General features: G+C 38.5%; 1 protein-coding gene across 1 annotated transcript in view; it reads right to left on the bottom strand.

Moving 5' to 3' along the window:
- Positions 1-27901, bottom strand: part of ALDH1L2 (aldehyde dehydrogenase 1 family member L2) — a 59705-nt gene that overhangs the window by 4945 nt on the left and 26859 nt on the right. Inside the window, exons 10-22 of the mRNA XM_043881192.1 lie at positions 27077-27224; positions 23213-23332; positions 22481-22608; positions 20636-20786; positions 16457-16527; positions 16272-16377; positions 12086-12173; positions 11437-11530; positions 10143-10242; positions 9434-9532; positions 7093-7258; positions 5101-5206; positions 2336-2535 (exon numbers count right to left, since the gene is read on the bottom strand). Of these exons, the coding sequence (XP_043737127.1) occupies positions 2336-2535; positions 5101-5206; positions 7093-7258; positions 9434-9532; positions 10143-10242; positions 11437-11530; positions 12086-12173; positions 16272-16377; positions 16457-16527; positions 20636-20786; positions 22481-22608; positions 23213-23332; positions 27077-27224 (1577 nt within the window). The remainder of the gene's footprint in view (positions 1-2335; positions 2536-5100; positions 5207-7092; positions 7259-9433; positions 9533-10142; positions 10243-11436; positions 11531-12085; positions 12174-16271; positions 16378-16456; positions 16528-20635; positions 20787-22480; positions 22609-23212; positions 23333-27076; positions 27225-27901) is intronic.

Genomic DNA, 27901 nt, shown 5'->3' with positions numbered 1-27901 from the left:
TGGCTTATCAGCCTCTACCCAAAACCCTTCTCCTTTATTTCCTGGCTTGATGACAAATCTACATCTCTCTTCCTCGCCATTTAAGCTGAACAAAAGTGATCAGGATACTGTCCTTCCAATTACATTAAATGTAATTATATTAAATGCAGTTAAATGCATTAAATCCAATTACATTAAATGCAGAATAGAGTGAAGTTTGAGATCATTTTGTTTCATCTTATGTTAGAGAAAAGAGAAATGTAGTTTTCCTGACTTACATAGTATGTTAAAGACACAGAAGGCATGCATGCAGTTACTATAGTCGTGTCCAACTCCTAGCAGCCCTATGCACTGAAGCCCTCCAGGCTCCTCTGTCCGTGAGATTCTCCAGGCAAGAATACTGGAGTGGGTTGCCATGCCCTCCTCCAGGGGATCTTCCCAACCCAGGGATTGAACCTGGGCCACTTGTGTCCCCTGCACTGTAGGCGGTTTCTTTACCCACTGAGCCACCAGGGAAATCCACAGAAGGTGTATCTAGGCCAAAAATTGGCCTGCCATTTTGTTTCTATTCGGTTCCTCTTTTGAGCTTCTGCAATCATCGATTTCTACAGCAGTTAAGGGGCATGAATACCATGAGTGAAACAAATGAGTGTGTGATTCTGGAGTTAGGCTTAAACTTGGGTTTCTTACTGTTAAATTAGAATCACCTTAGGGAGCTTTTAAAATTCCTGATCCCAGGTCACACCTCAAACCAGTTAAATCAGCATCTTTGCATTTTTTTCTTTTTAAAGCTCCCAGGTGATTCTAATCCAGTGTGCAGCTGGGAACCATTGAGCTGAGGGAGTTTCAAATTCAGAGAGAAGAAACTGTTAAGACAAAGTCTACTGTGTTATAATAAAACAGACAAATCGATCATTCTCTATCAAAAGACAAATGGAACACTATTGCTTCCTGATAATAATTTCCCTAAGAAAATCTCCCCCTGTATTTTAGATCCAGGGATGAAAGCCAGATTCAAGACATGAAAAAAAAAAAAAAAGAATTTAAACTTCATGGAATTTAAACTCAATGGAATTTAAAACAGGAGTCACTCTTATTGTTGCAAATAAATTGTCAAATGTCATCAGGAAAGAGAAGATGTAAAAACACCCCAAATTAACCAAGCAGATTGTAATTTTGGTAAATCACAAACATTTCAACTTTTGAAACAACATGCCAGGCTGACTGAAGGGTGAGGACATGGGCTACACAGCCGGAAGACCTCACTTTGCAGTCTTTTTGTCCATGGCTGGCTGACTGACTTTGGGCAAGTTACCCAATCTTGCCATTTTCCTCATCTGTAAAATAAAGATAATAATAGCACCTGGGATCCCATGGCTGGGACTTCCCTGGTGGCTCAGTGGTGAAGAATCCGCCTGCCAATGCAGGAGATTCGGGTTCGATCCCTTGGTCAGAAAGATCCCTTGGAAAAGAAAAGGGCAACCCACTCCAGTATCCTTGCCTGGGAAGTCCCATGGGCAAAGGAGCCTGGCAGGCGACAGTCCGTGGGGTCACAAGGAGTTGGACACAATTTAGCAACTGGACAACAATGCTCCTGTGGCTATTGTGAGAGCTGCTCATATGCTCTTACAGACCAGGTATGTAGTTTTCAAAATAAGCTATTACTGGAAATGTGATGGCGTTGCTGCCCACTGTGAATTACGTTTTGGGGGGCTTTCTGCAAACTCTACATCTGAGCTCCCAGATGCCCAGAAAACTCTGCCAGTTTCAGTGTTGACTCTGAAAGACTGCCAAGCGGTTCAGAGACAGAATACATTCTTGGAGCTGGCTGGTTATTGCCTTCTACCCATTTTCCTTTCTTGGTTCCACTAGGTCCCATGACATCTAAACCAAGTGCATGCTGAATGTCAGGTTAAAAGAAACAACCGAACGTATTTTAGCTAAATTGTCAGTGTTTTCTTTTCGACAGGAATCTTCTTTTTTAAAAGGAAACCCTTTTCCATACAATTTGTGTTCTTTTCTGTATGTATGTTAAGTTCAATAAAATGTTTAACCACTGATATGTGGCAGCCTGGGATGGGAGGGGAGTTTCGGGGGAGAACGGATACGTGTATATGTGTGGCTGAGTCCCTTTGCTGTCCATGTGAAATTATCACAATATTGATAATCAGCTATACCCCAAATAAAATAAAAAGTTTTTAAAAAGTGTTTAACATTGAAAGAAAAATTAATACCCTTGAAACCCCAGATGCAACTACCATGGAGGAAATGCCCTTCAAAGCAGTATACGAGAGTTGGACAAAGCATGAAGCGGGCTTTCTATGATGTGCAGTAGAAAGGTAAGTCATATTCATACCTAAGTCTTTTCCAAACCCAGACTGCTTAAATCCACCGAAAGGAGCAGCCACATCCGTCTTGTTGTAGGTGTTAATAAAAACAGTTCCTGCTTCTAGTTTTTCACTCACATACATGGCTTTATTTATGTCTCTTGTAAAAACTCCTGAGGCCAAGCCGTATTCTGTATTATTTGCTCGCTGCAACACTCCATCGATGTCCCTATAAGATGTTTTTAGGAAGACATAAAACCTCATTAAACGTAAAAGCAAAACACTTTCATTTTATGTTCTAATATTTTTCCCCTCTGTGCTAGAAACAGGAAAACATTACTGCCAGTGTGCTTACATTTTTATAAATGAAATATTCCAGGCTTATACTAAAAGAAATGCCCAATGAGATATTACAACCCTAGTATTGTATTTTTTCACATATATCATGTGACACCCTTTAAAATCTGAGCGGAAGTCATCTTTTCAATCTTCTTCATTGATTTTCCTTCATGACTACTGCATTTGTCTTTCTCTCCCCTGAGTTCCATATATAGATATTATATATTCTCAGAGCACTCTCTCAGCCCCTCCATCTGTTCAGATTTTACATGCACAGTTCAAGGGCTCATTCCAAGCCTCACCCTGAAGCCTTCCCAGATCCCATCAGCGCCATTGCTTAGGCGATAGAGTGGAGTGGCCCAGGGAGAAGGCTCAGCAGCCAGACTGCCTGGGTGACCTTTGGGCAAATGACCCCATCTCCTCCAGCTTTTCTGTATTCTTGTGAAAAATGGAAATAGTAATAATAGCACCTGTCTGTTGTCATAAGGGTTAAATGAGCCAAAAGTGTCTGGAACAAAGGAAATGCTCAGTGAAAGTCAGCTATAATCAGGTAGCCCATTTTCCTCCAACTCAGACACCTTTCAACTAGACAGGAAGTTCCCCAAAGAGAGAGAGAACATTTTATTTTTCTTTATACTAGGATGTTGCAACATCAAATGTGAACTCAGTTAATAGGCTAATCCAATAAAAGGGTAGTAAAATCATTCCTTCAATGGGTCTGGTGACTTCCCTGCCTTTTGTCTCAGGATGTGTGCATGGCCAAGTCAGTGCAGATGTGAACCCACCCATGTCTCAGCTGGTTTCAGTTCCCATGTGCCTGCCATACTGTGAGTATCTCATTTTTATGAGTGTCATCCTAATGTTTAAAAAAAAAAAAAGCATGAAATTTCTACAACATGGCCAGTAAATGCAAGCCAAGATTTCACCTGGGGATCCAGCAAGGAAGTGGGAGTCTGTTCCAAAGCTGAAGAAAAATTAGTTGCGCTGAATTCTTTGAGAGACAACAAAGGCTTGAATGTGGTGCCTCCCCTAAGGATTTTCAAAGGTAATCTTGTCTCTATCCAATTTTCAACTCTCATGAGAAATGTGGAATCTCACTTGGAGTTTGTCTAGGCTCTGCTAAAACTCTCACACTTGATGCCCTGCATTCGATCGCACTGCAGATATTCATAGATTGGACTAAGGCCGAGAGATGGCTGGATGCCATTGCCCACTGAGGACCACTGAGATCACACAGCTTCATAGCACACCTTGTCCACTTTTAGAACAATAACAATGACCACAACTGCACCAACAGCAAACACATTTAAATCTTCAGTTCAGCTCAGTTCAGGCATTCAGTCGTGTCTGACTCTTTGTGACCCCAGGGACTGCAGCACACCAGGCTTCCCTGTCCATCACCAACAATGACCCCAAAATGTAGATACTATTAATAACTAACCCAATCTCACAAATAGATAATTTACTAATAGAGAAATTTAATACAAGAATTACGTGAGTAACCCAAGCCCACAGGGGTGGTCAGTGCAGACTCCATCCACTGCATCTCCCAGCTACACCCTCTTGGGTTAACTGCCTGTCTCTTTGTCTCCCCTATTAGATGGTGACCTCCTTGAGGATAGGATCTGTGATTTATGTAGGCTCACATTCTCTAAACCTGGCTTCTAATACCTGCATGTTTAACACAAAGACTATCATATAGGGGAATTTATAATGAGGAAAAGAGGGTTAAAAGGGCATCTTTGGATCAGTATGTCAAACTGTTACTCATCACAATTTAGTGTCCCCAAAGTTCTCTTACAATCTATCAAAGACCAAGAAGCCCTTCTGAACTGGGTATTCTGTTTCTTTACCACCTTCTCATTGGTTAAAGGAAAACTAAAGCCAGACTTCTAAAGAACTGTGTGCAGTATACCAGGAGTCTATTATATTAAATATTCTGATAGGAACTCAGTTACCATAGGGACTTCTTTGATATGCTAAACACTTTGGAAAGTTTGAGGCACCCTGACAAACCAGTACGTCATTTATGGTTGATTATAAGGTGACTGTGGACTTTCTACAAAGAGTTAAGTTTTAGGTTTTGGTGGGCATGATCCCCTGAGAAAACACTCTACTCTTTGGGAAAATCAGATTTCATAGATGCTGCCTTCTCTAGAAATGTAAATACAAAAACCACTTCTGTTAAGTTTCAGTTACTGACCTTATTCCAGAGATGTTTCAAATGCCAACTGTAAAACTAGCAAATGTCATATAATGTCAGCCATTAATTTAAGCTATGGAGCAAAAATTCATTACAACTTACATTGGTTAGCATTCTCCTCTAATTATTTGTCAATTATTCTTATGGTAGAAATTGTATGTTCATTAATTTTATGCTCTGTATATAGCACAGTGGGAGGGGGAAAAAAAACTGTATCTAGTCAACCCAGTTAAATTATGCCTAGGAACATACCCATTTTGGAATTTAGAAATGACCATAATAGGCCCAAAGGATTCCTCTTTGGCAAGATACATGTGGTCTTCCACATCTGTGAAGACAGTAGGTTCCATAAAAAAGCCTATTTGAAAACCAGAAGAAAATAACATCAATTATAGTGTAATTTTCAATTAGTTGTTCTCTCATTTAATTACATTATAACTTTTTTTTCTTCCCTCTGGGTCAGTAAAACCAAGAAGACTTTCATTTTCCTATTTGGTGTTAACAATCCTAGGTTCTTATATTTTTAATGTCCTTATTTCAAAACTTTCAAGCAAATGTAAAAATAGAGAAAATAGTATAATGAATAGTAAAATAAATCTTTATGCATATATTTTGCTATATTTGATTCATTTTTTTCCTTGCTGATATAGTTTAAAGCAAATTTCAGAGATCATAGATTTGTACTAGAATACTTGGGGTATAAATTGTAATGTACATCATCATACCTATCAAACTTAATGCTAATCTCTTATTCATAGTTTGTTTTAATTTAACTTCTAATTTTTTAATTGAGATGTAATTGTCACATAACATTAATTTCAGGTGTACAACATAATGATTTGATATTTGTATCAAATATCAAATGATTTCTAGAAAATATCTCTTTGTAGTTGATTTGTTTGATTCAGGGATTCAAATAAGTTGCACTTTGCATTTGGTTGTTGGATAGCTTTAATCTGGAACATTTCCTCCCTTATCCCCACCCCTTAATTTTCATGCCACTAACTTGTTAAACAGGTGAATTCCCAGGTGGCGCTAGTGGGAAAGAATCTGCTTACTAATGCAGTAGATGCAAGAGAAACAGGTTCGATCCCTGGGGTGGTAAGATTTCCCCTGGAGTAGGAAATCATAACCCACTCTGGTATTCTTGCCTGAAAAATCCCATGGGCAGAGGAGCCTGGCAGGCTACAGTCCATAGGGTTGCAAAGAGTCGGACATGACCGAAGTGTCTTAGCACACATGCATGACTTTGTTAAACAGACTGATTCAGTTGTCCAGCAGAATATCTTGCGCATTTCAGATTTGTCATTGCTTCTTTGGGATGATATTTGATTTGTTTCCCTATCCCCTGTGCTTCTTGTAAATAGAAAATCTCACGTAAAGGCATGGTTAGGTTCATGGTTAAATGTCTTTGGCAAGAATACTTCGTAGGTGATGCTGTGTCACACACTGGATCCCATAGGGGACACATCACATCCAGTCCTACTGCTGGTCGTCAGTCTACCTATCACAGTAAGACAGGAGGTTTTACAATTGTCGTTTGTTCGTTTTTCTCTCCTTTTGGGTATCATGACATGGAGCCATTCACATACTTCTATAACAAGTACTGGCTTCAGTTCAGTTCAGTTCAGTCATTCAGTCATGTCCAACTCTTTGCGACTCCATGGACTGCAGCACGCCAGGCTTCCCTGTCCTTCACCAACTCACGGAGCTTGCTCAAACTTATGTCCATGGAGTTGGTGATGCCATCCAACCATTTCATCCTCTGTCATCCCCTTCTCCTCCCGCCTTCAATCTTTCCCAGCATCAGGGTTTTTTCTAATGAGTCAGTTCTTCATTAACAGTTACACAACAGGAATGAATCCTTCCCAGGCTAAACTGGCTAAGATTAAGCCTCACATTGCCAGGAATGGAAACTGCCAGCACCTGACCAACACTTATCCATTACACTTGTTTGCTGCAAAGCTAAGGGCCTGTCACATCATTTTAATTGATTTTCACAGCCTTGTAAAGTAGGATGTGCACACTTCATCTCATTTTACAACTGGGGCTCAACAAAACTATCGTCGAAGGTGTCGCAGCTTAAAAGTGGCCAAGCAGGATCTAGAAAGTATTTCTTCTGATCATAACATAAATGCCACTGTTTACTTCTGAGGCAAGATGGTACTGTAATGAAACCTGTTACCAATGATTCCAACTTAAGAAGCCCCGCCCCCAGCATCCCTCCCCTGGAGGTGATCATACCTGGCCTTTGGACTTTTCTTCCTCCATACACCAGGGTGGCCCCCTCTTTCACCCCAGCCTCACAGTACTGCAGAAGCTTTTCCAGATGGGCCTTATGATTTTGGGGCCCATGATCCGTAGATCTGTCCAGTGGGTCACCAATTTTCATCTTTTTAATTTCTTCCACCTGTATGTCACCCAGTTCACAGAACACAATTGACTGTTAATAATGGATACCCTTAACTGAACTTCCGCTGGGTGATGGGTGTTGTACTAAGCTCTTCACAGATGCGTCTTCACTTAGTCTTCAAGGTAGCATTGGAGGTAGATATTTATTTCCATCTTACATATGAGGAAACAGAGGATCAGAGGGGCTAAGTGACTAGCCCAAGGGCACACAACCACTAAATACTGTAGCGTTTTCTTGATGTGAAAGCCCAAGCTTTCAACCACTGAGTTTTAACAGAACAAAAGCCACACGCATTATATTAAAATTATCCTAAATGTTAATCCATTAAAATAGCAAATCTGATGTTGTAGAATTTTTGTCAATACAGCATACTCTTCATGGCAAAGTAATTTCTAAAATGCCCACATTGTTGTCTTTTTCCTCTCCCTAAATGTGGCAGACTGCCCTCGTGAGAATCTCACGGTATAGCCACAGTGAAGGATATACTAGAATGTTCTGATGAAAAACCATCTTTATATGGAACATTCATCACTGACACATGCTCCTTGGTTATCTTTTTTTTAAACTTTTTATTTTGGAGTATAGCCAGCTAACAATGCCGTGATAGTTTCAGCCAATTAACAATGTTGTGAGTTTCAGGTAGACAGCAGAGAGACTCAGTCGCACGTATACGAGTATCTGTCTGTTCTTTCCCAAACTCCCCTCACACTCAGGCTGCCACATAACACTGAGCAGAGTTCTCTGAGCTATGCAGCGGGACCTTGTTATCCATTTTAAATACAGCAGTGCGTACATGTCGATCCCAAACTCCCTGACTATCCTGTTCCCCCATCCTTCCTGTCCTGGTAAGCATAAGCTTGTTCTCCAATCTGTGAGCCTGTTTGTTTTGGAAATAGGTTCATTCTGTATCATTTCCTTTTAGATTCCCATATAAGGGAAATCACACAATATTTCTCCTCTGTCTGACTTACTTCACTCAGAATGACAATCTCTAGGGCTCCTTAGTTATCTTAATCTGTTTCTGATTTTTTTGATGTAAAGACCAATTCTAATGGGAGTTACCATAACCCCACAGGGCATGAATTTTGAATTTAGGTCTGGCGAAAATCCCTCAGTAAGTGCTCAAAAAATAGCCCCTTGAATAAAGAAATTAATTCTGTTCCTATGTGTGCAAAACATGTTATTGATGGACTGATAGCAGCAAATCCTTGACATTTCTGGTCTCAGCATTTGAAATTTCAACAAGTTGTAGTTGTGAAAGCCCAAGATGTGTCATGCTGTGCCCTGTATTTTACTAAGGCACAAAAGTGAATTTCTGGGATGCTCATGAGCCAGACATTGCCCGCCGTCTGCCCTTCTGTATGATTTCCCTGTTTCCTGCTCTCATGAGGAAAGATGCCTTTGCTTCTTGGGGGTGGAACTGGGGAATTGGCTTTGAAAGAAAAGAAAAGCTGGGGGCTGGTTTTTCAACTAGAATCAAATTTGTGATTACTATGACCATAATGATGATACAGTATAGTATGTTTAGAGTTCATTTTTACCACAGAATTCATCTTAATAGTTCTATAAATGCTTCTAGTCTCATATTTATGGAATCATGTCCAACATCAGGGGGTATGTAGGAATGTATCTGTCTTAGTGGAGGAAATATATATGCTGTCATTTTACTGTAACTTCAGGATTTGTAAGAATCTAGTGGTATATCTCTCATAGGCAATTTAGGGATTTATAATAACCTACAGGGGTATATACTCCATAAATATCAAGGATCTATTATACTATAAATACAGAGCAAGATAAAGGTAATAATAGCTCTTCAGTATACTTTATCAGGTTTTTTAATATAGACCTATAACTTTTTACTATAAAAAATTATAAAATTACATATAAAAGTAGGCAAATAATATAATGAAACTCCATGTACCCATCAGTCAACTTCAACAACTGCCAACCCATGATCAATTTATTTCCTGACTTACTTCCTCCCCTTCTGCTTTATTTTGGAACAAAGTCCGGATATCATAATCTAATCTGTAAATGTGTCAGTACTTCTAAAAAATAAGGATTGTGTTGTTTTTAAAAAATATACTATCATCACTAATAATCCCAGAAGTACTTTAAAAGTAAAGACAATTTCTATCCAACTCACAGAGCGAATCTGAAGATGCTTACCACCCTTGCCACGAATTCATCGTGGATGGATTCTTCCACAAACAGCCGACCAGCTGCAATACAGTTTTCTCCTTTGTTGAAAAATACTGCCCCCATGCCCTTTGGCCACAAAAGACAAAATACTGTTGTTATTTGGGAAGTCAAGGTTGTCATAAAATTGCACACACAAAGAACTGTTATCGTAAAATAGCAGGCAACACAGAGAAGTCAGAGAAAAAACACAAGCCCTTGGTCTAGTTAGTGATGGTTAGAGATTCTTTGTTTTGATATTTTTAGAAATCTTATTTCTCCTTTGCCCTTTTCTATCCATGAGTACTTTACAAGAGATGTACCTATCAAGGATGACATACCGATAAAAAGATTTTGTGTTATAAGAAAAGTTAGACTACTCTATACATTTAAATGTAATATTTGTATGCCAAATTTTGCTTTTAGAATCTCTACATCAGTTTATATAAATCATGAATGTTTATAAATCTCTTCATCTGTTTGTAAAAAGCTGACCTCCAAGTTTTAAAAACACCTTTAATTATAATGACATTATTTTTAAAATTAAGTGCCCTGAGTAATCCCAAATCTAAGCATAAAGAGAATGGTTTCTGTTTATGGTCAGATAAAACCAGACCTCATTTTAAGGCTCCTGATAAACAAGAAGCTGAAGTGTGTTTCAGAAGTAGCACCTATCTCATTGGACTTGACCTCCTCTTACCGTTCGCACAGCCTTGTCAAGTTCACAGTCACTGAATATTATAAGTGGGGATTTTCCACCAAGTTCAAGGGAAACTTTTTTCAAGTTGCTCACAGCACAGCTGGAGAAAAACAAATGGAATATGAGCATTTACTCTCCCAGTTTCTTTCTCTCATTTCTTGGACACAATTACTACTTAGCATGGAAAATACAATTGAGCCTCAGAAAATATTAAGAAACTTATTCAAAGACAAAACATGAATGGTAGAATGGTGGTGATTGCTGGACCTGGGTGATGAGCGCATACATGGAGGTTCATTACACTATTCTGTGAGCTTTGTGACTATCAGAAATCTTCCGTAACAAAAATTGCTTTTTTAAAAAATTCTGTGGTCAAATAATTAGAGATTCTCATGGATAAATACAGATTCTTTGGGTGTAAGAATTTTGATTACATAAAGGCCTGGCAAAGAATTTAACGTTTAACTAGATTACTGGCACATTGGAGGAAAATATCCATTTTTAGAAGTTATTAAAAATTCTGTTTATTACTTCCTATTTGCAAAAAAATTGTTACTTAAAGCATTTTAAAATACTTTTAAAAATTCAGAAAGAAGGAAAAAAATCACAAAATTTCATTCCATGGCTCACTGATGACTATTTTCTTTTTTTAACCATTTTGATATACTTGTTTCTGGTCTGTTTCCAAACACAGCCTTTGCCTTAGTTAACATAGTTAGGATTACCCAATATGTAAAATTTTATACCTTATTTTTCTTTCCATTTACCATTTAATAAGTCTAGTGTTATTAAAAATTCTCCCTGACCACACAGTATTCCATTATGTTAACAAACTTTAGCCACTGACTTATTTTAGACATTTAGATGGTTTGCATTTTTTTGAACTAATGTTACTGTTTTTCAGGAATGCATTTTATAAATAATCCAGATTTGTCTTTTATGTCTTTTCAGTTTCTTTCTTTTTTTTTTTCATTTATTTTTATTAGTACTTAGGCTTCCAAAACCAATTTGGGCCACAGTTTTAGTATCAAAAATTTTTTGTGCCAGATTGTTAAAGCCACCAGAAGCCTGCAGACTTTCAATACATCTCTGGTTTTACTGACTTTGGGTTTTACACTTTGGGAAGTATTTTACTGTATTCAAACATTTCAAAACCCTCCTGTGATAAGATTTCTCTTCTACATTCGATGTGCTTTTTCTCCCCTCCAAAAGCACCTTATTTAAAAAACTAAAATCAAAGCCAAAGACCTGGTTTAACAGGCTCCTTAGCATATCAGCACACGAAAGCCAATACCTCTTCATGATCTGTTTGCCAATCAGAGTGGAACCAGTGAAACCAAGTTTGCGGATATCAGGGTGCTCCGAAAGGCGCTGTCCCGCTACGCCGCCTGTGCAATTACAGAATAAAACACAAATTAAAACTTTATCAAGGTCTTAGGGTAAAGGTGTCTTTGAAATTCACTGAAGCAGTTTTCCAAGCTCTGGTTTAAATCTTAGTTTTACATTTTCTATAATAATAATAGCGTGACAAAAATCTGAATAATGTCCTCCATGCAATTGTCAGTACCTCAAAGATGGGTTATGTCTTGATTTTTTTAATCTTCTAAAGTAATTTTTAAAAATTGAAATGGGACACCATAGGGTAGTCTTACGATGTTGTACAACTTCCACCCCTCCCGCCCGACTCACCTGCCACTGTATTTCAAGTTTAAGATATTAGCACATGGTGACTAATATCTGCACTGTTGGCTAAACTGTATTTAGTTTTAATATTTTGGATTGGCCAGAATGGTCATTCAGGTTTTTCCATAGGATGTCATGGAAAAGCCCAAATGAACTTTTTGACCAATCCAACAGCTATATCAGGACAAGACTCCAGTGGGAAAACTCAATTACCCTTGACTGTTCATTAGTTACAGCAAAGTGGGTTCTTGTTGGCTTACCTGAGCCTGGAATGATGTTGATTACCCCCTTCGGAAAGCCTGCTTTGACAGAGAGCTCAGCAAACTTCAAAGCAGTCAAGGGCGTGACCTGAGCAGAAGCAGACAGCAATTGCTTTCTTCAGACTCTGTCCTGTCCTGTCGATCAATACCCAGCTCTCCTTTTATGGCCACACTGGTGTTGATTTTTTTTTTTTTTTTTTTACTAGAGTTGATTTTATTTTTTCTCTTATGTAATTTCTGACTTATAGCAAAGTTGCAAAAAACAGTACAAAGAATTCCTACGTATCTGTCACTCAGATTCCTCAAATGTTAATATTTTACTGTTTGCTTTATCCTCTTCCTCTCTCTGTGTGTTTTTGAGCTGTTGAAGGAGTATGATATAATCCTAACATCCACAATATATTTTACTTATTTGCTTAGTCCTAAAATATACAGAAAGTATTTTAAAAATTACTAAGCCACGTCCCTATGAAAAGCCTTACTAACTTCAATACTTATTTACAGTGTTTTTGCCTCCAGTCTGAGGCCATATAGTCCAATGTCAGTCAAAAGTTTCTCAGGTTAGTGCTTCCTCATTGCCTTTAGCGTGATGCTGGTATTAATTTGAAATTTGGCTTAGTTGATTTTTTTTGTATTTAATGTTGGCCTCATCTATGTTGATTATATTTCTTTTCTTTATTTGTTCATTTGTTGTTTTGTAGAGTATGGGAAACATGCTTCCAAAAGTGAGGATTATACAACAGTACATTCAGAGACGTGTTGTTCTCCTGTACACCCCTTCCCCCATCCTTTCTAGGTCATCCTCCCAAGTAGTTAATCAATCTCATTAGTCTCTGGTTTATCCTTACCATGTTTCTTTTTGCTCAAACAAACACATAATATTTTCCTTTTATTTTTACCAAAAAAAGTGGTATAGTTATGGATCTCATCTTAAAGATCTATTACAGCAATGCATATCTCAGAAGCAAAATGAGAGGAATAGGTTTACACTGAAAAACCAATGCTGATTAAGTCTTAAATTAGTATTCTGTTAGCTTGGTCTCAAAAGATGGAATGGACAAAAATTGAGTTGTGAAGAGAAAAATAGTAGGGCTTTTATTTACATATTTTAACAGAGAAAGATAGGAAATAAATCAAACCTAGCTAACAGTTATTATGGGTCTGGATCACGGCACTCTCACTCTGTCTGAATGAAGGTCAGGTGATCATGATCACAGGTAAGTGCGGTGTCCTAGGAAAGAACAGAAACTCACAAGGCCAAGGGACAGACCGTGGCTTCCTCACTTGCTCAGTACGCTTTCAGAATTTGTTGGAGTTTACAGGCCTGCTTGCATATTCATAGACTATATTATTGTTTTAGCTAATAAAATGGTCAAGTGACTGAAAAGGACTCTATATAGAAACTGTATAATAAATAGTAATATTAATAGGACAAATACAAGCAACAACAATAAAAAAGCGGGGTTAACATTTTTCCTCCTTCTAGTAACAGGTCCATGGCAATAAACATTACGACGTTTAAAAAAATGTCAATCTAGTTATACCTGATGAGAAATTTTTCAAATGCTCAAATATTTAAAATTGACAAAAAGATATTTCAAATAGTGGCTTTATATCTACTATAGTTAAAGAACATCCTAGCCCAAAGTGTATATTTTTATGACTTAGTATGAAATCATCATGATTAGAAAGACTTTTAAAAACCATCCTGAATCAGTAATTTCCATGGGACAGAAATTTTATGTCTTTGTCACTGATTATATCCCTGACAATTAGTGCACACTCAATCCATGTTTGTAATTTTTTAATATTCTGTGTACTCACTGGATTTTCCATTGCTTAGCACTCTCTTTGGATACCACCATCTAGTGGTTCTCAACTCTGGCTATACCTTAGAAACTAATGTGAAGAAGTTAAGTAATACCAAGGTCTGGCCTCTGACCCAGACCAATTAAATCAGAATCTCTGCCAGTGGGGCCAAGGTATTAGTATTTTTAAAAGAGAATTCTAAAATTTAGAATGTTAAATTCTAGAGAGAATTTAAAAGACGATTCTAATGTGCAGCCAGGATTGAGCACTGCTGGGCCAAGTTATCCACTTCCTTTGTTCATTTTACTGTTTTTTTGGTTTTTTTGCTGTTTAATGAGCGCTGCTGCTTGGGAGAAACAGCACTCATACAGGATGCTGGTGAATTACTCAGTCCTTGTGAAAAAATGAGCCAATATCTGTCACATAAAACATGGATCTATTAACTAAGTGATTCTGCTATTAGGAACATATCCTACAAAGATAGTAGCACATGTGCATGAAGCTGTATATTTTTTTAAATTAAAAAATTTTTTTAGCTGTGCTGCATGTGGGATCTTAGTTCCCTGACCAGGGATCAAATCCACCCGCCTTACACTGGAAGCTCGGAGTCTTAGTCACTGCACTGCCAGGAAAGTCCCATAATGCTATATTTAAAAGGTTATTAATTGTAACACAGTTTATAACAGCAAAAAGGTGGGAAAATCTCAATATCCATTAATTAGGTATAGGTTAGGTAAAATACTGTCTATTTTTTACACTGGGCTTCCCTAGTGGCTCGCATGGCAAAGAAACTGCCTCCAATGAAGGAGACCAGGGTTCCATCCCTGGGTTGGGAAAATCCCCTGGAGAAGGAAATGGCAACCCACTCCAGCATTCTTGCCTGGAGAATTCCATGGATAGAGGAGCCTGGCAGACTATAGCCCATGGGGTCGAAAAGACTCGGACATAACTGAGTGACTAACACATTTTTTACACTGGAACTTTTTTTAAAAAAAGTTTTTTCCCTTTTTGGTAAGTATGTGTAGAGCGCTTCTATTTTACTTCATTTTATTTTTATATTGTATTGTATTGTGCTAAGAACACTTAACATGACATCTACCCTCTTAACAATTTGTTTAGCGTACAGTACAACATTATGGTTGTTCAACCGCTAAGTCATGTCTGACTCTTTGTGACCCCATGGTCTTCCCAGCATGCCAGGTTTCCCTGTTCTCCACTATTTCCTGGAGTTTGGGCAAATTCATGTCCAATAATATGATGTATAGCAGACCTCTAGAACTGACTCATCTTACATAACTGAAATTTTATGCCTCTTGATTAGCAATTTCCCATTTCCCCTTCTCCTCCTGTGTGGTTTTCAGTTGGTTAAAAAATATTCTTTAAAAAATTACCTAATTATTTATTTAATTTAAAAAATATGCTTGTATACACAGAGAATATATCTGGAATATGTCAGAAACTAATAAATAACAAAAACATTGGTTGCCTCAGGGAGGTAAATTTGTTAGCCAGGAGAATAAGAGGGAGACTTTTCATCATCTATCTCTTTGTATTTTTTTAATTAAAAAATTTTGAATGTGTATCTTTTTTTTTAATGAGGAAGACAAGATGGCTGTGGTCACATGACTATGTAGTTATTCCAAATGAAAAAAAAAATTTTAATCCTAAAAGAAGAAATAAAAAAATAATTAATAGGTAACAAACTGTAGACTCTTGTTGAATAGAGACCAAGTTTTCCCCACCAACTTGGGTACCTCAGAATGTCTACTCCTGGGCACTGTCTGGAGGAAATGATTAGCCAGGTATTAAGTTGGCTGCCACATTTTTTTTTCTTGAAAAGCTACTCTAGCATTAAAAAGATGTTTTTGAGAACTCTATCATTAAAAGATGTTTTTGAGAACTCTATCATTTGAATTATTTTTAAACTAACTTCCTGTTTTCCACATATATATATATTTTTCATACAGCTACAATTATATACACATCTTCCCACATCTTCCATAACTTTACAATATTTTTGATAATTAAAATTTGAATGCCTGCGTGAAACTTCTTCTTTTGATATTTCATAACTACTCTAAATAACTCCCTCAGTTCGGGGCATGTGGCATTTTGCAAGCACTGAACTGGTTTGTAGAAATTCAGGGGATTTCATTGATGTACACTATGCCTGCTTCTGTTGTCATGGACATTCTAAAGTTTGGATTCCCCAATTTGTTAGCTATTAAAAATGAATATTTACTAACATGAAAAGATGCCCAGGATATATGAAAAGATGGTATAATATATGATTCCATTTTTTTCAAGAAATAATATTTGTCGACGTACATCTGTGGGAGGGGGGGGTAGATGCCGCACCTGGCCTCGCATGTCTCACCTGAGCCGGCTTGAGCACTAAGGTGTTGCCTGCTGCCAGACACGCAGCACTCTTCCATGCCAGCATCATCAGCGGGTAATTCCAGGGGATGATAATGGCACAGACTCTGCAAGGGGAGAAAGAGACAGCCTCAGTCCCCTCGAACTAACAACACACGTCACTCAGAGGCACTGTCCTTGTCTTACCCAAGTGGCTCCTTCTTGGTAAAGGTCAGATTGCGATTTGGACGGGCCTGGTTGATGGGAATTGTAGAGCCCTAAAGAATAAAAAAAGGTTGACACTACTTTACTAATTTCATTTTTTTTTTTTCTTTGCCATGTAGCGTGTGGGATCTCAGTTCCCTGACCAGGGATCAAACTTGCACCCACTGTACTGGAAGCATGGAGTCTTAACCACTAGACTGCCAGGGAAGTTCCTATTTTATTAATTTAAATGAGTAAATTTAATCTCAGTGAATCCATTTTCTGTCTGCCTCTCTTACTTTCTCTTCAGTCGCTCAGTCGTGTCCGATTCTTTGCGACCCCATGAATCGCAGCACACCAGGCCTCCCTGTCCATCACCAACTCCCGGAGTTTACTCAGACTCGTGCCCATCGAGTCGGTGATGCCATCCAGCCATCTCATCCTCTGTCATCCCCTTCTCCTGCCCCCAATCCCTCCCAGCATCAGGGTCTTTTCCAATGAGTCAACTCTTCGCATGAGATGGCCAAAGTACTGGAGTTTCAGCTTCAGCATCAGTCCTTCCAATGAATACCCACGACTGATCTCCTTTAGGATGGACTGGTTGGATCTCCTTGCAGTCCAAGGGACTCTCAAGAGTCTTCTCCAACACCACAGTTCAAAAGCATCAATTTTTCGGCATTCAGCTTTCTTCACAGTCCAACTCTCACATCCATACATGACCACTGGAAAAACCATAGCCTTGACCAGACGGACCTTTGTTGGCAAAGTAATGTCTCTGCTTTTTAATATGCTATCTAGGTTGGTCATAACTTTCCTTCCCAAGAGTAAGCGTTTTTTAATTTCATGGCTGCAATCACCATCTGCAGTGATTTTGGAGCCCAAAAAAATGAAGTCTGACACTGTTTCCACTGTCTCCCCATCTACTTCCCATGAGGTGATGGGACCAGATGCCATGATCTTAGTTTTCTGAATGTTAAACTTTATTTAAGCCAGCTTTTTCACTCTCCTCTTTCACTTTCATCAAGAGGCTTTTTAGTTCCTCTTCACTCTCTGCCATAAGGGTGGTGTCATCTGCATATCTGAGGTTATTGACATTTCTCCCAGCAATCTTGATTCCAGCTTGTGCTTCTTCCAGCCCAGCATTTCTCATGATGTACTCTGCATATAAGTTAAATAAGCAGGGTGACAATATACAGCCTTGACGTACTCCTTTTCCTATTTGGAACCAGTCTGTTGTTCCATGTCCAGTTCTAGCTGTTGCTTCCTGACCTGCATACAGGTTTCTCAAGAGGCAGGTCAGGTGGTCTGGTATTCCCATCTCTTTCAGAATTTTCCACAGTTTATTGTGATTCACACAGTCGAAGGCTTTGGCGTAGTCAATAAAGCAGAAATAGATGTTTTTCTGGAACTCTATTGCTTTTTCGATGATACAGCGAATATTGGCAATTTGATCTCTGGTTCCTCTGCCTTTTCTAAATCCAGCTCGAACATCTGGAAGTTCACGGTTCACGTATTGCTGAAGCCTGGCTTGGAGAATTTTGAGCATTACTTTACTAGCGTGTGAGATGAGTGCAATTGTGTGGTAGTTTGAGCATTCTTTGGGATTGCCTTTCTTAGGGATTGGAATGAAAGCTGACCTTTTCCAGTCTAGCTGATATTAAAAAAAGCAGTGTTCACATGGAACTCTACTCAATGTTAAGTGTCAGCATGGATGGGAGGGGAATTTGGGGGAGAATGGATACATGTATATGGTTGAGTCCCTTTGCTATTCATCTGAAACTTCCACAACATTGGTAATCAGCTATATCCCAATACAAAATAAACAGTTTGGAAAAAAAAAAATCAGTGTTCAATTCATAAGAAACATAGCCACACCTAAAAAGAAACTACTATGTCTTTCTCAAAAGAACACAGGGGGAAAAAACCACATAATTCTAATTTGATCATCTCCATTCCCAATATCTGGGCATGGCAGAGAATGTTAATTGCCTGCCCAATATCTATTCTCCCCTCTGTTCTTAGTAACAGAAATCTTGGATCAATAATGGGGATGGCAATGTGCCAGGTAAAGTACTATGTTCCCCAGTTTGCATAGCAAATAGTGATGATTAATGGAAGATGTAAGTATGATGTACTGGAAGGGGAACACTCTTCAAAGTAGGCTGACTCAGCTCAAACAAGTGCTATTTTACCCATTCCCTCACTCTCATTTCTTCCTTCTTCCTGCTTAGAATGTTGCTAAAAAGGCTGGTGCTGCAGTGGCCATCATGACGCCAAGAGGCAGCCGTGAAGGTAGCAATCATATGGTACTAAGGATGGCCTGGCAAAGAGAGAGAAGGAATCTTCCTCTCTCAGACTAGACTTGATTGCCTGCTTCTGGACTCCTTGAAAGTGAGATAAAAACGGACTCCTTGGTTGGGTTTTTTATTATTTGCAGCTAAAACTGATTTTTGGCAGTAGTCTTTAACTGAAACTATCCATCTGTTTTCCCACATAAAATATTATTGCTGTTACTAATACAAGTGTATAATCTCTCATCTGTAACCCTAGGGTCAGGTGTGTTTTGGGATTCAGAATTTGACTTTAGAAACATACTATAAGCATAAACAATACCTTATGTAATGTTATAATATCTATAACCTCCATTAATGCCTGGGGTAGCCTCCCATAATCAAGCATATTAATATTTATTCAGGGTTTTCCTGGTAGCTCAGCTGGTAAAAAATCCACCTGCAATACAGGAGACCCTGGTTTGATTCCTTGGTTAGGAAGATCCCCTGGAGAAGGGATAGGCTACCCACTCCAGTCATCTTGGGCTTTCCTGGTGATTCAGATGGTAAAGAATCCACCTGCAGTGCAGGAGACCTAAGTTCGATCCCTGGGTTGGGAAGATCTCCTGGAGAAGGGAAAGGCAACCCACTGAATACTTATTCAGTGAACTATGAGTATTCACTCCAAGTGAGATGAATAAAACTTACAGACTTATGTTGGTTCAGGTAAGATTGTGGCACCAAATGAGTTTGAATCAATAAAACAAATGAATTTTCAGGTCTCAGAACTATTTGGATTTCCTAATTGAGAATAAAGGACGGACTTAAACTGCTCTTACTAAATACTTATACATGTATGACTTTGTGGCTGAACAATAATAAAAACTACACTTATGTGCAAGACCTACTAGAGTACAGACTTTAATTCTGTATATATAAACACTTGTAGTATATAAACACTCATTTCTAATTCTTATAACGTAATTTGCAAGGTATGATTATCATGACCATTTTACAGATGAGCAAAGTAAGGCTGAGAGAGGTAAATAACAACAACTGGTAGTGAGTGGCAAAGATGAGGCCTGGAACCAGGTCATCTCTCTGATTCTATAAAAATGGTGGTACCGCAATGTGACCAGAAAAAAGTTTCCCAGAATCCTTAGCAGACAGAGAACAGCCAATGGGAGATACAAGCACAGAGTGTAGGGAGGATGGGAATGCTTTTTAAAGTCCTTTTACCTTTCTCCCTCTTCCCCACTTACTCCTGGCTTCTGGGAATGTGGCTGTGATGGCTGGTGCTTCAGTGCTTACCATGAGACTCGAAGTGGCATGCATTCTGCTGTTTGCTGCAAGCCCTATATCCCTTCTCTATCTCAATACCAAAGCCAAGTGTAGTTGCCATTTATCATCACACATGTGCTATTTATTTTCTTGTAAAAAGAGGGAAAGTGACATTTTTATCGAATTTATGTTTTTAAGCAATTTTTCTTACAACCAGTCTGCATAGCCCAACTATGTTAGCTCTCTGACCTCCACAGGTATTTGAGTCTTCAATTCCTCCATGATATCAGGCTTCTCTCTATATGCCAACAAGACTATTAGATGCTCTCAAGAGATATTATAGTACAAAACAAAGAACAACATTAGATTTTAAGATCAGAAAATCTTGAGTTCAAATCCTAGCTCTACTTACTATGTGACCATAGGTAAGTCTTTCATTGTCCTCAAGCCTCAGTTTCTTCACCTGTAATAATAGGTAACAACTCTCCACCTACCTCAGATAACTGTTATGAGGATCAGATGAGAAAACCTACGAAGTGGTGACTCTGACAAAGGGTCTTTACAAACTAATAAACATTCATCCATTTTCCTCTAGGAATGATCTCCATGGAAACAAACATTTTGCACTTACCTGAATTTTGTCACACCAGCCAGCAAAATATCTGAATGTTTGCACAGACATTCCAATGTGAGTCTTCAGAGCCAAGGTGTAGACAGCCCCTGAATCAAGGGCTTCGATGGTTGCCAGTTCTTCTTGTTTTTCTTCCATTAGGTCTGCAAGTCTGTTGGCCAGTGAAAGAAATCCATTCAGCAAATATTGAGTCTCTACTGTGTAAAGGGCACCCTCCTAAGGGCTGAGAATTCAGAGGTGAACACAAATGGACCAGGTCTCTGTCCTCATAGAGAACATGGTCTCATAGGGAAGACAGGTATTAAACAGATAATTGCATGAATAATTAGTTTTAAGAGTTATAATGAAGAGGCAGAGGGTGTTGGAAGTCTGTATCATTCACATCATAGACACATAAGAAGGAAAAGAGTGATCGAGTCACAGTCAGCCAAGGAGATCAATGACAGAACACAGTGGGAACATGGATAGTTCATGAATACACTGAGAGATGTTAGAGGGCGACCCACACCCCTGGAGAACCCATGAACACTGGAGGATTTCTGGTTGGTGTAGAAATATTTCCAACACTGGCTGAAAAGGACAAGACAGAAATACATGGGATGAACTATAAACATCACAGCAGGCTTCTGTTTGGGGTCTAGTTTCTGTGGAAAGGTGACTAGAAACTGATGACTATGAAACAGTCAAAGTTCATCTTTTGTGTTCACCTCTTCCATTTGTTTTCCTCTCTTCCATTTGTTTTCCTTCCTTCCTTCTTTTCGTGGTGCTGATCCGTTTCTTTCGGACCATTCCAGGTCAGGCTTGAAATCTTCCTCCCTAATATTTCTTCCAGATCCTGCTCTATGAGATCTTCTGAGCAAGGTCAGCTATTTGTCATTTAGTAAGCAGAAAACCGAATCTGGGATTGAATCTAATTACTCTTAGCATACTCAGCTACCAATTTATAACACCCTTTCCAGGCCTTAGTGTTTTTCCTCCTTGTTTCTACTCCTCACACATCAAGTAGATTTAAAATTTCTCTTTGGAAACAGCAGGGTGCTGGATGTTCTCCATGCGCTGCTCCTAACCCAGTCTCCGCTCAGCTCTGTGACCCCTGGAGGATGGCCTTTATAGATTACATCGCAGGTTTCCAGGCTCTCTCACTGGACTTAGCTAATGACAGGCCAGTGGGAAGCAGCCCCAGGAGACTGGCAAACTGGAGGGAAAAGTGGCCTGGGGTTGGCTGACTGGTGGGCTATGGCTCGGCAGCTGCTGCGTCCTTCCACCGATCCCACGGCAGTGTGGTCTCCTCCTGCAGCCACAGACTTGCCAGATTCTAGTAACAGCTCCTTCCTCTGTCCCTTTAGGCCTTGCAGTAAGAGCAGTTTCCCTGTTCTAGCCCCCAGCCTGAGTGCTTCATTATCCTTTGCTAGATTCCCTTGACCTTGCTTACATCTTTACAAATAAGTAGTCCTTTACTAAACTTCTCACACAGAGGCATTGACTGACACAAGCAAAAACACAAAAATCAGGAATTCCCATATATGGGAGTTTATATGATGGAAGTAACAAAAGACATGCTATCTAATAAGTGCATAATAGAAAGTCTTGAAAAAAATTTCTTAAATCTTGGCAATGTTAGTCAGTATCCAAAGGCCACAGACTTGTGCTCTTTTTTTTTTTTAATATTTAGTTATTTGGCTGCACCAGGTCTTAGCTGCAGCATGCGGGATCTTTAGTTGCAGCATGTGGGATCTAGTTCCTTGACCAGGGATCAAACCTGGGCCCTCTGCATTGGGAGCGTGGAATCTTAGCCACTGGACCACCAGGGAAGTCCTCAGACTTGTACTCTTAAAAAAATCATACCGATACATCAGTCTTCCTCTGTCTCGTGCATTCATTCTGCCCCATTCACCGTTTTCAAAAGCATCTTTCGCTGCGGCTACTGCTTTATCAACATCCACCAAAGAGGCATAGGATACTTTACATATCGTCTATTTCAAGGTAAGAAAACATAGGTTATAGACAATTTATATTGAGAGATATACAACTTGTTCTTGGGATTAATATTATACCATAAAATTCAAAGAATTTTAATGATGGGAAATCAATACTTCTGGTAAACTTCTGGTAATATCATAAAGAAAAAGAAACCATTTTAACACAAAAATTGTGAACCTAAAATTCAGTACCTCTCATTCACACTACACTATGAGAAGACACATGTAGGAAACGGTAACTATTTCTTCTCCTGCCTTAGGAAAGCTGAATTTCTCACCATGAGCTTGCAAATTCTGAGATTTTTCTCACATATACAGCTCCATGTGGAATTGTACCTCTGATGTATATAGGTATAGTGACCCATCTAAATTCATCATAAATATTCATTCTTAAAAGTAAGTTACAGTAGGTAACAGCAGCCAGAACCAGAGCTGAATAGTGAATACATGAAGAACATTTATATTAAGTGCTCAGACAGAGTAACAGAATAATAGAGAGACAGAGGAATAGACTAATTCTTAAGACTGTTTTGTAACGGTGTATAAATGGAAAAAACCCATGATCAGTGGTTATTGCACACACTAAGTCACTACTCACAGATCCATCTGTTGGGTTGATAGTATCGTAAGTCTTTCCATCTTCAGCATCTGTGAACTGTCCATTTATGAAACACTGATATGGCATTTTTACTGTCATGTCATTGATTTCCTTTGAAACCTAAGAGAGACAATTACATTAATAAAGTCAACAGATTTCTGTACTTATGCAAAAAAGAAGCTTATTCACTAATGCAGAGGGAGAAGTTGTCAGTGGGACTCTAGTGCTTACTGTCCAGAAGAGACAAGTAGATGTAATAGTTAGGCTTCGTGATGCTTAGAGTGGCCATTGAGATAGGAGGTCTGCTTCTGTGACGACCAAAGTGGTCTGAGCCGGGCATTATAAAGATCTGTCTTTTCCTCATTGAGACGAAAGAGGACTCTGAAGACCTCCAGATAATGGAAACACCGCCATCTAGTGGCACCACTTGTGAAGTGAAGTCATTGCTATCACGCAAATTTTTGAAATTGCCCATCAACACGTTTCCTTTTATGCTGGTGCCATTTTAAGTTTTCTCTCCAGTGTCCTTCCCCATTTTCATTCTCCCTCTCTTACATATGTGCTGCTTAAATTTTAGTCTGTACTATTAGCTGGCAAGTGAATTTATATCCATCCATTAACCTCTATAAATCTCGGTTTGTTTCAACAATAAAATGATAATATACCTGCCTCATACAGTCATTAAGAGGCATACTGAAAATAATATATGTGAAAGAGCACTACTGGCATAAAATCCCACTTCAATGAAAGGTTTTAAAGAGAAAATTTAATGATTTAAGAAATTATTTTATGTAGAGAAATTGAGGATGTTTAGAAAAGAAACAAAAAATAGCAAAAGTGTAGTTTGCTGCTCATCATCACTAATTATTAGAGAAATGTAAATCAAAACTACAGTGAGGTACCACCTCACACTGGTCAGCATGGCCATCATTAAAAGTCTACAAATAACAAACGTTGGAGAGGGTATGGAGAAAAGGGAACCCTCCTACATTGTTGGTGGGAATGTAAATTGGGGCAGCCACTACAGAAAATGGTATGGAGGTTCCTTAAAAAACTACAAGTAGTATCATATCATCCAGTAATCCTAGTCCTAGGCATATATCCAGACAAAACTCTAATTGTGAAAAGATACATACACTCCAATGTTCATAGCAGCACAATTTACAATAACCAAGACAAGGAAACAGCTTAAATGCCCACCAACATATGAATGAAGACATGAGATATACATATGTATATAATATTTTACCATATATATAAAAATATATATATATATATATAAAACACAATGGAATACTACTTGGCCACAAAAAAGCAATGAGCAATAACTGAAATTTTAAAAGTCATTAGAGGGGTTCAATAGGAGATTCAAGCAGGCAGAAGAAAGAAATAAAAAACCAAACAATGGGTCAATAGAGACATCAAGTCTGAAAACAGGAAAGAAAAATAATTTTAAAAATGAATAGAGCCTTAGAAGCCTGTGGGACACTATCAATTGCATTAACATGTGCATAAAGAGAGTCCCAGAGTGAGGGGAGAGGGATGAAGGGGTAGAAAGAATATTTGAAGAAATAATGGCATAAAATATCCCAAATTTTATTTTAAAAAATTAATCTGCACATCCAAGAAGCTCAATAAACTCCAAGTAGAAAAATTTCAAAGAGATCCATCCTAAACACATCAAAATAAAATGGTCAAAAGACAAAGACTAAAAGGGAATCTTGAAAGCAGCAAGGGAGAAGAAACAACTCATCACGTGAAAGTGATCCTCAATAAAATTAACAGATCACTTATCCTGAGAAACTACAGAGGCCAGAAAGCAATAAGATTATATATTAAAAGTGCTGAAAGAAAGAGAATGTCAACCAAAAATTCCATATACAGCAAGAATATCCTTCAAGAACAAAGGAGAAATTAAGTCATTCTCAAATGAACAAAAACTAAGATACTTCATTGCCGGCACATTGCCTTTCGAAAATGACTAAAAGGTGTCCTTCTGACAGAAACGAAAGGGCACAAGACATTGACTTAAATCTGCCTGAAAAAATGAAGATCACTGACAAAGGTAAATACAAGTCAGCATAAATGTAATTTTTATTTTAAACTCCTTTCTTCTCCTATCTGATTTAAAAGAAAACTGCATAAAGCGATAATTATAAGACTATGTTGATGGGCTTATACTGTATAAAGATGTATTTGTGTGACAGTAATAGCACAGGTAAGGGGGTAGGGAGCAGAGCTACACTGTAGCAAATTTTTTCTACACTATCGGTATTAAACTGGTATTAATCTGGGCTAGAATGTTTTAAGAAAAATGTCTCTTGGAATCCTCAGCCACTAAGGAAATAACTAAAGTATATAGCAAAAGAAACAATAAGAGATTAAAAGGGCGTGCTAGACAATATCCATTTAACAAAAAAGAGAGCAGTACGGAGGAAGAGAGGAGAGAAAAAGGCGTAAATCAAGACTTATAGAAGCACAAGTGGCCAAAGGACAAACAGATTGATCAAACTTAATCACATGTTAAAACGTTTGTGTGTTCAAGGATACTATCAAAAGAGTGAAAAGAAAACCCACAGTAGGAGAAAATACTTACAAATAATGTATCTGATTAGGGTCTACTATTTAAAATATACTAAGGTCATTTACAACTAAAAAATTAAAAAGAAAAATATCCCAATTAAAAAAGCAGGTGAAGGGTGTGAGGGACTTCCCTGGTGGTCCAGTGGTTAGGACGAGGTATTCTCACTGCCAGGGGCTCGGGTTCCCACAAGCCACCTAGTACAGACAAAACACAAAGGAGTTGAACAGATATTTCTCCAAAGAATATATACAAATGGCCAATGAGGACATGAAAAGATGTGTATCACTAGTCATTCAGTTCAGTTCAGTTCAGTCGCTCAGTCGTGTCTGACCAGTCATTAGGAAAATGTAAATCAAAACCACAATGAGATACTACTTCATACCCACTAGGACAGCTGAAATAGAAAAAAACAGACAACAGCATATGCTGGCGAGGACATGAAGAAATTAGAAGCTTCCTACATCGCTAGTGGCAGTGTAACATGATGTAGTCGCTTTGGAAAGCACATTGGTAGTTCCTCAAAAAGTTAAACACAAGAGCTCCCATACGACTCACCAATTCCACTTCTAGATATTTACCCAAGAGAATTGAGAACATATGTTCACACAAAAACTTATATTGGGTTGGCCAAAAAGTCCATTCAGGTTTTTCTGTTGCATCTTACCAAAAACACAAATGAACTTTTTGGCCAGCCCTACATGAATTTTCATAGCAGCGTAATTTATAATAAAGCAGAAACAACTCAAAACAACCAAGGAAAGGATAAATAAAACAGTTATCCACACGATGGACTATTGCTTGGCCAGGAAAAGGAATAAAGTGATAATCTACTCTAGAATATCGATGAACCTTGAACACATTATGCTGAGTGAAAGAAACCAGCTGCAAAAGGCCACTTATCGCCTAATTCCACGTGTACGAAATGTCTCAAATAGGCAAATCCATAGAAACAGAAAGTAAATTGGTGGTTTCCTGGTGCCGGGGCCCAGGAGAAGAGAGAAGAGAATGAATGCCAGAGAATATGGAGTTTCTTTGGGGAAGGTAAAAAAAAATGTTCCATAATCAGATCATGATCATGGTTGTACAACTCAGTGAATATACTAAAAAACAATGAATTGTACATTTTTTTAAAAGGTGAAATGTATGGTATCCAAATTATAATCTCAATAAAATTGTCATTTAAAAAAAAGTTGTTAAAGCAAATGGGTGAAAGGCACAGCATTCTTCTATAGCATGAAGGTCTTAACCATGTAGATTTTCAACACCATGGACAGGCTTACATAATCCACCACGAGCTCTGCTTCCTGATCCTCTCCTCTGAGTTTCCTCACGACTTTTTGGATGAAGTCTTCAAATTTGGTGGCCATGTAAACATCCTCATTCTGTAACTGAAGCCCTCCACACTTCTGTCTTATCTCTTCAACCAGTCTGAAATGAAGAACCAGCTCATGTTACTTACATTTTTTAAAAGAGTTTAGAGGAGTGTATGATTACATTTAGGTTGCTTTGAAGTAGGATGTATGTCACATACTTATTTATAGTCCATGAGATCATCTATATCAGTGAGAAAAATTAATAAGATGGGGAGAAAAAAATGTTAAAGCTTTCTCAAAAGACAGTGGCAATTTTTTTTAATACAAGAAACTGAAGCAAAGATATTTTAATTACTTGCAAGAGAAGAGCTGGACACAACTGAGCAATTTAGCACAGCACACAGGCAGGTGATAAAGGGCACAGAACATCAACTTCTATCCTTTCACTCAAGGAATAAGAAATAAAGAAAAGTTCTGAACTGCGATAATTATGAGAGACCAAAGTCACATCATAGACTATTTTCTCTGGATCCGGTGTAAGAATAAAACAAACATTTGTTTGTAAGACATGGCTAAGTGAAAGTGTTAGTTGCTCAGCTGTGTTCAATTGTTTGGGACCCCATGGACTGTAGCCTGCCAGGCTCCTCCGTCCATGGAATTCCCCAGGCAAGAATACTGGAGTGGGTAGCCATTCCTTTCTTCAGGGGATCTTCCCAACCCAGGGATCGAACCCTCTTCTCCTACACTGCAGGCAGATTCTTTACCCTCTGAGCCAGCAGGGAAGCCCACAAG

This window comes from Cervus elaphus, chromosome 22, assembly GCF_910594005.1.
Source record: "Cervus elaphus chromosome 22, mCerEla1.1, whole genome shotgun sequence".
In the NCBI taxonomy this organism is placed as follows: Eukaryota; Metazoa; Chordata; class Mammalia; order Artiodactyla; family Cervidae; genus Cervus; species Cervus elaphus.
The sequence above is the reverse complement of the archived record's forward strand: the minus strand, read 5'-3'. Positions and strand labels throughout refer to the sequence as shown.